General features: G+C 47.3%; 1 protein-coding gene across 2 annotated transcripts in view; it reads left to right on the top strand.

Moving 5' to 3' along the window:
- NICN1 (nicolin 1, tubulin polyglutamylase complex subunit) overlaps positions 1-8971 on the top strand; it is a 30095-nt gene extending 21124 nt beyond the window's left edge. For both annotated transcript variants that reach the window (XM_068252914.1, XM_068252915.1), the window contains exons 5-7: positions 2344-2415; positions 6777-6881; positions 8687-8971. In XM_068252914.1, the coding sequence (XP_068109015.1) occupies positions 2344-2415; positions 6777-6881; positions 8687-8728 (219 nt within the window). In that variant the 3' untranslated portion in view covers positions 8729-8971. The remainder of the gene's footprint in view (positions 1-2343; positions 2416-6776; positions 6882-8686) is intronic.
- Positions 8972-14415: the final 5444 nt, after the last annotated feature.

The raw sequence follows: 14415 nt of genomic DNA, 5'->3' as shown, positions 1-14415 counted from the left end.
CCAATTCTTTCACCTCCATTTAAGATGAAGACTAACATATTTTGAATACTTTCAGGCTAGTTTCACATATGGTGTTGTGTGATTGTCCTTCGGCAGGGGAGGCCGGGGCAGGAAAAATGCACCGAACCATTTCCCCTTGCATATTACCCTGTGGCAGAGTGTGCTGATAGGGTGATATGCATAGCTCCGCCCCAAGAACAGTGACATGCTCCGTGCTTGACAGGAAGTTCATAACTGTTTTTCACCCAATTGGAGCATGTGCGCCGCACAACCGCAACATTCTAATTAGATTCCAATGCAAATTGCGATACCATAGACTCCAGTGCAAATGCCTGTCGCGTGGTACCACTTGGCACTGCACTTCAGAGTCTGCGTCATCGTAACCACTTCCGCCACGTCACATTGTGGGTATTGTGGCCAGTCTCATTGAGACAAATTGCCACTGTGACGGGGCAAATTGTTAGAAGGAAAAAATGCCATACAATGAAAGCCTAGTTTGTCTTTAAAAAAAATGATTATATATATAATTTACGTCTCATGTGATTAAATGGGGACATAGCTAAAATGTCAAAGCTTTTCTGGTCCATAAGGGGCAAACAAGGTCTGGATGTGAAGTGGTTAAATATGGCAGCTGTTAAAGGCAATATATTTGAGTTCCTCAACACCTCATACAGTAACTAAGATTGTAATTGACATTGATAGTCGTCACTCATCTTATGTCTCCGACTGCTGTTGAGGATGATGCGGTTGACTACTACTTGAGTTAAAGCTTTACTGAGCTTAAATAAAGTGAGCAGAGGTAGCGCTGAGTAGACTGGTCCAGCATGTTCTGTGCACTCCTGCAGCCTCTCCCCCAACAGCTATTTTCTATAGCTAGCAGTGGTGTGCAGCCTCCCTCTGTCTTGGGGCCACAGTGCTACTTCCTGCTTCCTAGCTGACACTTTCTTATTGTAGGCAGCGAGTGTGGCAGAGAAGTGTGAATTTATTTATTTGTAAAATGTGTTTTATTAAACAACTGCTGAATGTCCAGTACAAAATTCCAGAAGAGAATGTCAAGACTCCTATCTCCTCTGGCAACGCACATGATCACTGCTGAGCCAGTGGCGCAACTACAATTCATGGGGACCTCCAGACTTTGATTGGGCCTCCACAATGTTCACCTCCCTTCCCTTGCCTCCCCTTGGTGCCCTTCACGGCCTGTGGGCCCATCTCACAAGCATGGGTTTTACAATCACCCCTGCGACCTCTGCCATCACAGGGGGGCCCAGAGGTCTCTTACTCCCTCTTCCCAACCGCAAGTGCAACCAATTAGCAAAAAAAAAAAAAACTCCGTTTGCTCAAAGAAATCTCCCTGCCACCTCCTCCCGCCATGCAGAGCAGCGGGGGCGTCTGTAATTTTTTTCTTTTTTTCCTGCTTCCAGACCCTGCCTCACAGCAGAATACTCCCTGCTGCCATTCTCCGGCTCCCGATCACATGACCTTCATGAGGTTTGGGGACCAAGGAGGTCCCATGCTAGAAGACCAAGTGGGGTTCTATTAGGTCTAGTTAGGCCCCTGCTCACAAGGGTCATAAAGTAAGTGTGGCCATCATGATCTTCACACCTGTAACATATGTAGCCACAAAAACACCTGATAGTCCCCTGTAACAGAGGAAGGGAAGGTTAGTAGTTGCGGCTCCAAAACAGCTCTGGTCCCCCCTGCCATCACATGGGCTGTTCCTCTATAGTTACACCCCTGCCATGAGCCTACCCGTGAAGTTTCCACACTCAAAGAAGGATTGCTTGCTAAAAAAACCACTTCCTTTTAGACTTGTGGTTTGAACACATACAGCAAAGTCCCCGTTATCCGGAAGGCAGGCAACTGGAAGTCTCAACTAACCGGCATGCCTGTAGGTTAACGAGGGGCCTCTTTTGGGGGCTTTCTGAGGGGGCTGGCAGGCTTAAAACTACTTACCAAGGCTCCAGCGATGGCTGTCAGTCTCCCTGAACTTCCTTGCGGGGGCTCCTAGTGGCTTCCTGCATCTGTGTACGGAGGCCAGAGTGTCACATGACCCAAAGCGGGTCAGCTGACACTCCAGCTGCTTTGCACTGGGGAAGCTGGAAAGCTGCTTAGAGCCCGCGAGGAGGTTTAGGGAGACTAACAGCCATCGCTGGAGCCTAAGTAGGTAATTTAAGAGGGAGGTTTGTGCTATTTCGGCCAGTTGCTCAAGCAACCGGCAAGCACATGTATCCAGCATCAGGCGATCCCCGCCGGTGCCGGATACTAGAGACTGCTGTTCTGTGCAAGAGTTCAGGTGCACTGTAACTTTTTTTTCCTTACTCTTTCTACCTCTCTGTCCTGCAGACTCCACAGAAGGGATTTTCCTGGTGGCTGAATCATCTTCCCTCTAAGGAGCAGCTCCAGAAACTCAATAAGGTGATTATATTGTACCTAGAAGTGTGCTGACTACAGCCAGACAATGGACTGACACCACTCACAACTGGCATTCCCTGGTGGAATTACTGACTGAAGAGTAGTAACTGGTGCACTAATATGAAATCGGGATCATATCCAGCATTATTCATGACTTAGTACATTGGATGCAATGCAAAACTTTTTCTTCACTGCATGACCTGTCAGATTGAATGAACACCTGTCAGATTGAATCAACGCGGTAAGGGCCCTTTTCCATAAGCAGTTGATAGGCAGTGAAAAGACCGTTGAACGCTCGCAACTGCTTGCTGCTGCCTGGCAACTGCTCGCTGCTGCTTGGTACCGGTTCACTGAGCGCCCAGTTCAGGCGCCTGTGGAAAAGGGCCCTTATAGTTACCTTTCGAAATGAACTTTTTTTAAAGTGAAAAAAATAGTTTGTGTGGCTCTGCTTGCTGCAGTTGTTGTAAACCTGAGAGGCAAAAAAAATAAAATGTATATATATATCTGGGGCCCGCTTCAGGCTGATTGGTCCATCGCCGTCCTCCTCCGCTGTCTGGATTCTCCGTTAGGCTCCCAGGTAAGTCGGACAGTCGGAACATAATGGTCATGCACAGCCCGGCTGCGCGCATGCCCCATCGCTGGGAGTTTACTGCGCCTGCGGAATACTACTGCGCAGAACGCTCCCAGCTGCAGGAGCGCAACAGGGGAGCTTGCGCGGCCAGGCTGTGCTGACTTGTTGACTTATCAGGACCCATAGTGGAGGATCCAGACGGCAGAGGAGGACGGCGAGAGACCGATCAGCCCGGAAAGGTGCTGAAGTAAGCCCCAGGTATGTATACATTTTTTTTTTGTCATCTCAGTTACACTTTAAAGGGAACATGAAGCAAAAAAAGTGCCTCTGGATTCTAAAGAGGCTTCCCTCATCCTCCTCAGCAGCCCCACTCCGGCAGTGGGACCCCTGAAAGTCTGCTTGTCATCACATGTCGTGCCTCACGGCATTAACTGGATCGGGGCCATGCTACTGCGCAGGTGCAAGCCACTTGTAGCACAGACCCAGTTGGGCTTGGATATTCTGCCTGAGCCCTAGCAGGAAGGTGGCAGTGCGCATTGGTATTCAAGCCAGTTTGGGGGACCCAGCGGTTGAATGGGTCTGCAGAGGAGAATGGGAGATGCTCTTAGGATCCTGAAGCTTCTCCCTCCCATGGTAAGTATCAGTAAATATGCATTGCAAATCTCTCGTCTATGCTTTAAAGTGTACCAGAGACGACTTAAGTTAAAAGTTTTATACATACCTGGGGCTTCCTCCAGCCCCATGCGCACGGATCGCTCCCATGGCGCCGTCCTCAGTCTTCTGTATCACCGGTACCGTAACTTCGTCTGCGCAAGAGAAGTGTGCCCTCTACGTATCTCTCCACAGGCATAATCATGGATGACGAATCCGATGTGTAAAATGTGTCCCCCTGTGATCCACACAGTTATACTTTACCTGCCACCATATGCCGCTGTCTCTGAAATCTGCACTCCTTCTGTATTCGCGCACCACGTGGTTGCTGACACATTGCTTTATGACATAACACACATGCCCCACGTGCTATAACACAAATCACCGCCACACACGTGAGGCGCCAATCTGGAAGGAGTGCGCAGACAGCGGCAGGTAAAGTATACTTGCAACGGGGCACCAGGGGGGGTACATGCACATAAGGGGGTAACGGTGGCAAGGGGCGGCAAGGCGAGGTCATGAGTCCTATTCCCAAAAAAGATTTCATGCTGAAAATGATCGGGAATCGGCCTGCGCTTTTTTTTTTTTTTTTTTTCCCAACAGATCTCTCTCCACTCAGATTCGATCAGAGAGAGATCTGTCTCTTGGTCGATCTGCCCATGCATCATCTGATGTATTGGCAGCTTTACTGTCCAACATGGGGCACTCCCTCTTTCCCTGCTGCATTCTTCATCATGTAAAATAAAGAATCCAGCAGGAGGAGGAGCAACCTCTTGTAATTGGTGCTGCAGATGGGCAGACCTGAGAAACGCAGAGATCCCACCACCATATTCCCTGAGAGATAGAAGCCATCTCTGCAGGCTCCAGGGGCATAAATAGAAATCACTGGGCCCCCCTGCGAAACTTTGGCTGGGGCGTCCCCAGCTGTCGTTGCTGGAGGGGGGACGCTGATGGTAGCCCGAGGTGAGGGAGGGGGTAGTCAGGCCCCCCCTCCTTTTGCTGATTGTGCCTGCTGCTCCCCCCTCCTGCTCTGCACCCCTTCCTGCCCATAAAAATGGCTCTGGAGTACCCCAGATCCAGGGGACCTCCTCAGGCTTCTCACCCTACGGGCCCCCCTGTGGCTGCATCCCTTGCAGGGGCTATTGTTACGCCTGTAGCAGACTCCACCAAACACTGAAATACCAGCTCTGGGTAAAGGGACGTATGAATTATTCTGTATCGATACTGGTGCATAGCTCCCAACTGTCCCTCTTTTGGAGGAACAGTCCCTCTTTGGGAACCCTGTTCCTCTTTCTTCCTCATTGTCCCTCTTTCACGACTTATGTACAGATCTATGTGTAACGATTGTGGAACTTAAAGGTACAAGAGCCATATTCTACAAAATCGTACAAATCGGAAATTCCGTCTACACTGGGGTTTTGGGTTGGGCTGGTCATTCTGTAACAATTGTGGAACTTTCTCCGTGATCAGCGCACAACGCGTGCGCTGACACGGCGGAAATCCTCCACAAGCGTATATTTGCAGGCACCCAGCAAAAGGTGCTACGCACCTGTAGAGGGAAATTCCTGTCGGCAGATGGCGATCCTCTGTACCTCCACAAGTGCCAGACAGGAATTGTACGAAGCGCAGAACGCAATCGCAAGAGAGGCGATTGCGAATGAGAGCGAGCAAAGGGACAGATTGTATGTGTGTGCGCCAATCCAGTCGCCACCCCGCGACCGCGCACACACAACAGCAGATACGAAGTAGGAACGCGATCGCGAGAGGTGCGATCGCCAGACGTGACACAAGGCAGATCAGAATAGAATACGAGGGTAGCAAAGACACAGCAAATAATACAATGAGAAGATACGGAAAATAACAAACGCTAGCTAACCGCGAACACCGCACTCATTCGCAACAGTGCACGCGGTTATGTGCGATCTCCATGTGACAAGCACAATAGAGACAAGCACGCCTAACTAACCATTAACAGACAAACATGAAACAGAGGACGCGAGCGCTTGCTTAACGGTTACCTCACCGAGCCTCCAGCAAGCGTAGCGGACAAGACAGACACACGAAAACAGGGACAAACGAGAGATAGGATCCACAGCACTAGCGAAAAGTAGCTAGCGCGATCCCAGGAGAGAGAACAGAAGGATCCCCAGCGCTAGCGAAAAGTAGCTAGCGCGATCCCAGAAGACAGAACAGAAGGATCCCCAGCGCTAGCGAAAAGTAGCTAGCGCGATCCCAGGAGACAGAACAGAAGGATCCCCAGCGCTAGCGAAAAGTAGCTAGCGCGATCCCAGGAGACAGAACAGAAGAGATAGCTGGTAGCAACCGCTGCACCAGCTATACTCCAAGAACAGAGATCAGAACCATTTCCTGTCGACCACCTTTGGGACAAGACAATGGCAACAGGCAAGACAAGACAGAACAGGCAATACAGATAATACAACCTGACTGGGCTAGAAGGGGAGCCTAAAGCAACCCCCCGGAATTAACTATACTAGATAGCAATGGCTGACACTCCAGCAGTGTCCATCAGGAACAGACCATGGAAAGGAAATGACCAGCCAAGCCTTCTGGGAAACATAAAGCTCTTATAGTGCCAGTCATCAAAGAAGGCAGGTAGGGGATTTGCATAACGAATGTATGCAAATTCCCCAGCAAGAGAACAGACCAGAACTTGCAATGGAAAGACAGGTCTCTGTTCCAGAGTCCTGCAGCATGCAAACCTAAACAATGGTCAAAAGGCTGCCTGCCTGCGCAGGCAGCTGAGCGGATTCTCACACTATGTAAATGTATGTATTTTTCTACTGAAAAAAAGTGTTTAATTGCCTCTAAACTTTATTCCTATTAATTGCATTTATATGTTTCTTATTTTCAAGTGTTACAATTCAGAAAAACTGAATGATAAAAAGAACCAGTGTGGTTTGAATGATAAAACTATCTTTTTGATTCTGAATTCTTTGTGATATGCATGGTGAGGGGCGTGGTTAGAGGTGTGGCAGGGGCGTATCTTAAAGTGCCACTTTTTCTTATCTCAAAAAGTTGGGAGGTATGCTGGTGTATTTATGTAATCTAGAAGTTCTACCACTCTGTCATCCATGGACAAGCAATTCAGATCTCTGACCTAATGTTTCTGGCTGTCTTCCAGAGTCTCCCTGATCGTGAGCGTGTGTCCAGCGAGCTTCAGCAGATGTGGGTGTTAACCGAAGTCATGAGGTCCAATCAGAGCACAGCAAGCGTCGGCAGGTTTGATGTAAGTGTTATAAGACACAAATGTTCTAATCGGACAAGATGTAAGGAAATGTAAGTGATGTTCTGAGGAAGGATCTGTCTGGTTCTCAATAGAATTAATCTATACATTATTTAGTAAATGTTTGCTCACTGTAAATTCTTTCCTCTCTCTGATTTATATTCTCATTTATCAGTGATGGTGGCATACTTACTGCTGGCAAGGTTAATCATAGTGGCGTGATTTTCCCATCTGTGTAGTGAGCAGGAAAGTCAGTTGATCTCCCAGAGTGAGGTAGAAAGATGTGATAGTATAGCCTAACCATCACTGGGAGGACATGGCTACAGACCAATATGCAGCTATGTAGTTATAGGATTTGCGATGCTGAAACAGAATTAATCAGGGCCAGATTTACCATAAGGCACTGAAGGCACGTGCCTACAGGAGCCTGTTGATGGAAAGGCGGCTCACTCTCCTTCCAAAGTGTCTCTCTCCCTCCTTCCCTGTGAAGAGTCCTGATGAGAGCTTGAATGATGGTTTACTCACCCTGCTTCAGCATTCCACTGATGAAATCTCCTTTTAGTCAGGGGCACCTCTAGCTACTCAATACTGAGGTTCCTCTATCAACTTAATATTTGGAGGCACCTCTAGCTACTTAAAGGGACTCTGAGCAGTGAATAAAAACAAAATCTGAACTTACCTGGGGCTTTCTACAGCCCACCGTAGGTCGGGAGGTCCCTCGGCGTCCTTCTGGCTCCTCTCCCAGTCCCTCCGCAGAAATGGCTTCCGGGGACACCGGGACAGAGTGTCGGGCTCCCTCTTCCTGAAAGATGATGGTTTAAACTTAACGACCGCCTAACGCCGATAGGCGTCGGCGGGTCGTTAGTGGTATAGCATGGTTTTCCATGCCAGTTCGCGGAGGGTGTCTTTGTGAACAGTGTGCGAGCCGCCGATCGCGGCTCGAACGCGTAATGTAAACACGTTGGGAAGAAATTCCCGCTGTTTACATGATATGGCGCTGCTCCACAGCAGCGCCGTAAGGCAGATCGGCGATCCCCGGCCTCTGATTGGCCGGGGATCGCCGTCATTTGATAGGCTGAAGCCGATCCTATCAGGCGCAGGACGGATATCCGTCCTGCGCCGCTCATCTGGAGAGGTAGAGGGAGGGAAGTGGAGGGAGGGAGGAAATCGCTGCGGAGGGGGGCTTTGAGGAGCCCCCCCCCCCCCCGCTAATCAGTAATGGCCGGCGGCGATCAGACCCCCCCCCCAGCAGGACATCCCCCTAGTGGGGAAAAAAGGGGGGAAGTCTGATCGCCATGCCACAATCCTGATCGGTGCTGCGGGCTGCAGAGCCCACGCAGCACCGATCATTCCTAAATCCCTTGGTCCTTAAGTGGTTCGCGCATGCGCAGTACAGTCTATGGACTTTCATTTTAAACTGCCTTTGCGTTACAACGCAGTAAAGGGCTCTGGTGTGAAAGAGCCCTAATACTTTTAGCCACAGCCCCTCAAAAAACATGCAGATTAGGTGCTCTGACTGAAGTCAGACTGGATTAGCTGCATGCTTGTTTCAGGTGTGTGGTTCTGCCACTACAGCAGTCAAAGAGATCAGCAGGACAGCCAGGCAACTGGTATTGTTTAAAAGGAAACATCCATATCCCTCTCAGTTAAGGTTCCCTTTAATACACTCAGACCAGTTGCTGTTGAAATTTGATTTTTATGGTGACAATCCCGCTTTAAGTGGTTAATTTGATTGTAAGACGCTTTAGATGCGGTTCTGACATTTCTGTTGTATTTTATGTCACACTGATATATTCTCCTTTTTCTAGGTGGATGGCTGTTATGACATTAATCTCCTCTCATATACATGACAGATGTGTCCTGGAACTAATAGATGGATCCACACTGCTGACTCTGAGAGTGATACCAGAGGATGGGTGTTATATGTATGAATTAATGAGGATAATGTAAAGTAATGAGAGGATAGCATGAGACTGATGAATCTGTAACATTATTTCGGGATAACGCACCACAGGAACTATGTGTGCATCACCTGCCCCGTCTGTACACTGCTGTGACTTTGCACTTGCACAATAAATTAATATCCGTATACAGCCTGTACTCTGCCTGTAATAAATTACCCATAGGACATCACACCATTTCTGCTACAGAGAAGTGAAACCTACTCTTATAATCACCAGAAGGGCCGGCCGTACCATGAAGCCACCTGAATTATATGATTTAGGCTGCAAGATCTAGGGGGCAGGGCTGACGATCAGCCCCATCTGAAGAGCAGAGCTCACAGTGGTGCACAAATACCTTCTCCCATGAGTACTCTCCTCTTTTCACTGCAGTTTATCACCATGCATTAGCGTCTCTCCATAAGCTCCCAATGTCACGCAACATGCATTGGGAGCCTATGGAGGGATGTTTCTATGTGGTGATAGACCGCAGTGAAAAAGAGTAGAGGGCAAGGCACTGGAATAGGAATTTTTGTGTTCTGCTCTGATACTCAATTCTGGGCATCACATTTCAGTTCTGGGCACCACATTACAAAAAAGATATTGCACCACATTACATAAAAGTTATTGCAGTTTTAGAGCAGGTGCAGAGACGAGCTACAAAATTGATACGTGGGATGGAAGGTCTCGCTTACCAAGAAAGTTTAGATAAACTGGGTTTATTTAGTCTAGAGAAAAGACGCCTTAGAGGGGATCTAATTAACATGTATAAATACATCAGAGGGCAATATAATAGCTTGGCGGATGAGCTTTTTGTCCCTAGGCCTTCTCAAAGGACTAGAGGACATGATCTGCGCATGGAGGAAAAACGTTTTAGCCATTTATTTAGGAAAGGGTTCTTTACAGTAAGAGTGATTAAGATGTGGAATGCATTGCCACAGGAAGTCGTTATGGCAAACTCTATACCTGCATTTAAAGGGGGCTTAGATGCTTTCCTTGCGTTGAAAGACATCCATGGCTACAATTACTAGGTTATGCCTAATGATGTTGATCCAGGGATTTTATCTGATTGCCATCTGGAGTCGGGAGGGAATTTTTCCCTTTTGGGGCTGGTTGGACCATGCCTTGTGGGTTTTTTTAGCCTTCCTCTGGATCGACGGGGGTGTGTGGGGGAGCAGGCTGGTGTTGTGCTTTGTACTGGTTGGACTCGATGGACGTATGTCTTTTTTCAACCAAAATAACTTTGTAACTATGTAACTCAGATGGGAGGAGAGAGAGAGCAACTCAGAGCACCTCTAATACTAAACTAAGGCCGGAGAAGGACAGAATCTGACCGCACTTTTTCGTAAAGGGGAGGAGCAAAATATAACTGCACTTATTACTAAGGGGGGGGGGGGGGGGGGGGTCTGAATTATACACCTGAAACAAGCATGCAGCAAGTCTTGTCAGAAAAATCTGATCTGCATGCTTGTTCAGGGGCTGTGACTAAACGTATTAGAGGAGGTGGATAAGCAGGCCAGACATGCAATGCGCATTGTTTAAATAGAAATAAATATATCTGATGATATTGTTTATTAAAACAGTCGGTTGGTTGTTTACTGAACGATGAGTCATTCATTGGTCCTTTCAGATGATTCTTGTCCCCCATTTGTACGATCCTTTAGAAAGTACAAGAGCTTAATTTAGGTGTAAGAGACTACAGTCACAGTCTGTACAGTCACTACAGTCACAAAGCTGATAATAGACTATTAGGAACAGTTCATTACCGATATTCTACCTATTGGCTTACACAGCCCCCAAATTAACAAACGTCTGTTATCCAACATTCATCACCTCCACCATCCTCCTCGACTTCCATGGAGCCTGAAGCTTTCTGAGTTCTTATCAGCATATCTCACTCTCATCTCCTGCCACCCACAACCCCTGTGTTGCATCCCAGGAATTCCCACATCTCCATGCTCCCCCCAACAGATCAAATGGTACAGCTACACCCAATGTTCATTGACATATAGTGGGAGGCCTCAGGCTGTAATGCACATGCCCTGCCTCCAATCAGTGCCCAAGGATGATTGGTACCACCCCTCTCAGAAGTCAGCGAAGGACACCAAAATACTGCAATTTTAACGTGGTGGCTTGCCTCTAGAATCTGACAGAGACCTGGGCAGAAGCAAGAGGGCAAAGAGAGTATAAGCATCGATGGCTAACCTTGGCACTCCAGCTGTGGTGGAACTACAAGCCCCATGAGGCATTGCAATACTCTGGCAGCTCTAAGCATAACTCGGAGAGGCAGAGGCATGATAGGATTTGTAGTTTTGTCACAGCTGAAGTGCTAAGGTTAGCCATCACCGGTATAAGATAAAGAGTGATAACTACAAAATATAGGGCTCCCCACTAAAACTTTGTTCATACATTCATACCCCCTATTTTTGTGATGTACCCAAAGACCGGGAGGCCAGGCTCTCTCTAAGTCAATGGGAATCATTTTTTTTCTTCTTGTCCTGTCTTTGGGAGAACTTGGCTCTTGAAGACTTCTGAAGTCCCCCGCAGCGGTGCATTCAAGCGGAGGTGCTGCCGCTGCAACGAGGGCACCGGGAGAGGAGAGGAAAGGCTCTATAGGACCCAGAGCTTTCCCTCTTCTTAAAGAGGAACTTCAGCCTAAACAAACATACTGTCATTTAGTTACATTAGTTATGTTAATTAAAATAGATAGGTAATATAATCTCTTACCCACCCTGTTTTAAAAGAACAGGCAAAAGTTTGTGATTTCATGCGGCATCCATCTTTTTGGTTGAAAGGAGGTGATATGGAGTATGAGACACAGTTCCAACTGTCCTGTGTCCCGATCAACCCTCCCAGCTGCGCACGCTAGGCAACGAGAACAACAACAGCATTAATCACATCATGCTTTGCACATCATTAGGGGAAAAATGCCCAGGCAGATTTCTTTGATGGGGCGGAGCTTAGCTTCTGTGCAGCTAAAAATGAGGCTTGGGCAAGAAAAACAAAGTTCTGATGCTGTGAAACTGCTAAAGAAACACCAAGCCTTTTCAGTGCTGCTGAGTAGATTTTTAGTCTGGAGGTCCACTTTAGGTATCTGGCTATTTTTTTTAACCAACAATTCCCATTGACTTTAATACAACAATAATCCTATATAATAAAACCCCTGTGTCTCTGCATCCTGTCCGTGTGTGTGTCTGCATTTGTGCTACTGCGCATGTGCCGCAGGGACAGCCTGGGACAGGAGCAGGACAGGCCAGGGGGCCGTCCAGGTGGGCAGGTGTGCGCACGGCCAGCGGATGTGCGCGTGCGTGGCGGTGATGACAGACCTAGAGTCCATTTTAAAATGGGCTAAGGTCACTAGTACAATAATAATACAACAATAATAACATATTAAGTTTCTAGAAAATGATTGACTTGTTGGTATATATGAAAGTGGTGCAGTATTTTGTAGGGTTCTTTGTAGTTTGCATTTACTATTGCTGTGACCAACGTGTTTCACTTTATGAAAACGGTTTTCCATGCTATTGGGTGCTGCTCACTTTTTTCTCCATTCTAATTTGAACTATGTAATGGCGACCTGGGGATATTAGAAACTAATTGTAGAATTGTCACCATCACATAGAATTGGCCTAAAGTGAATTTTCCATCTTTAGTAGACTCAGACACTACTTATGCCAGAAGATCAACAAGGCTACCAATCCACTGGCATTGTTTAGAAGGAAATAAATATTTATAAATCAATAATAATATGGCAGCCTCATATACCTCTCACTTCGGGTTCCCTTTAACCACCCTGGCGTTCTCTTTATTGCTTTAAAAAAAAAAAATTGTTTAACTTAGTGTAGCTAGCACTAGGTTAGCAACCCTTCCCCCCCCCCCCCCCCAAGTCCACCAGCACTGTTCCCCCCGCTCCGATCGCCGCCGCCGATATTTACCTGGCCGCAATCCCGCGATGACCAAGACTACTGCCATAGCTTCAGGCATTGCTATGACGTCCTCGACATCATACACAGTTCCAATCGCCGCCATAGCGACCCCTGGAGGCTATTGAGAGGCTGCGCGGGCTCCGGGTGGGGGTATGTATAAAACAGCGGCAATCGGGGATCAGAGCGGGCCGGTAGAAATCGGAGGGGTGATGTAGCTAGCCAAGTGCTAGCTACACCCCTCTGAAAATTTGGTAAAAAAAGACCCTCCAGGGCCTGAGAAATCCACCGCGGCGGTAATGGACGAGCTCAGCTCATCCATATCGCCAGGGTGGTTAAACGCTCCTTGTTTTCGGACAAGCATAAACTCTGACTTGACTTCCACCTCCGACCTCAGGCCAAGTTGTACCTTACTAGATAACCTAAAAACACACTACCTCTAAGTATGCACAATGTATATTGCCCCACCTATTGTGCCCCCCCCCCCCATTTCCTTAGATTACAAGCTCTCAAGGGCAGTGCTCTTACCTTTTTGCGTCTTGGAATTAAATTGTTCATTTAATTTGTTATATTTGTCGTAATCACCAAAAGAAACTTTAACCAATGATTGAACTTCATTCCAATCCGTTTCTAATACCCCCTTTCCCACAATTAATATTTACCTTTTCTCTAATAGATCATCAGGGGGGGGGGGGGGGGGTCAGTATGGCTGATATTGTGGTGAAACACAGTGTGATGTCATAATCATGGTCCAGACAGTTTGATGTCCGTGAACCTTGTTGCATTGTGGGAAATAACAGCCTTTTCCAACTGCCAAGTAAGAAGTATCTCCCTCTGTGCATAGAACTCTCAGTAACAAACATTCCGTACAGATCACATGGCAGAATTAAAGATGTCCCCACCAGTGATAAATGTCCAGTGGCATAGCAATAGGGGGTGCAGTGATTACGACTGCACCAAGGCCCTTGAGCCAGAGGGGCCCCGGGAGGATTTCTTGAAACTGCAGTATTAGCTCTTTATTAGTCCTGTACTGGTATTAATCACTTCAATACATGATTTGAATAGTAGTTATAAACACCCCTTTTTGCACTTCTGACACTGTCTTTGTCCAAACAGGTTTTAGTGCGCTGTATTAATTGCTATGTATGGAGTGCTTGTAGAGACCCAATGTAAAGCTTGCACTGGGGCCCATAGCTCCTTAAATGTCAGAATGTAAATCGGGGAGAGGAAAGATTTTGGAAATAACTGACTAAAAAAACTAAATTCATTTTGTAAAAAATAAGCAATTTTATTCATTATGTGATTTTCACTACAATTCCTATTTAAGAATGTGGGTCCCCTCAGAGTCTTGGTCCCCCTGCACCTTTAGTTACATCAGTGACAAGATAGGAGGCTCAAAGTTCAGGGGGAGTGTTGATAGGCATGAACCACAAGCTAACTTACCAGGAACCTAACCTCACACTCAGTAAACCTACAGGTAAGTGCTCGGTAACCAAGACACAATCTTCCAGGAGGACAGTCTAGAGAAGAGACGCTGGCAGAAGGGTCTCAGTATAAATAATGATTACAGAGCTGCCTGGAGGGGTCGCTGATTGTTTTTCTTGAACCCCAGTAACTTGCAGAGAGAGTTTCTACCCCGCAGATACGTGCTCTATATACGTGTTCTGATGCGCT

The sequence above is a fragment of the Hyperolius riggenbachi genome, chromosome 9 (genome assembly GCF_040937935.1).
Source record: "Hyperolius riggenbachi isolate aHypRig1 chromosome 9, aHypRig1.pri, whole genome shotgun sequence".
Lineage (NCBI taxonomy): Eukaryota > Metazoa > Chordata > Amphibia > Anura > Hyperoliidae > Hyperolius > Hyperolius riggenbachi.
This window is presented reverse-complemented; position numbering and strand designations above follow the sequence as displayed.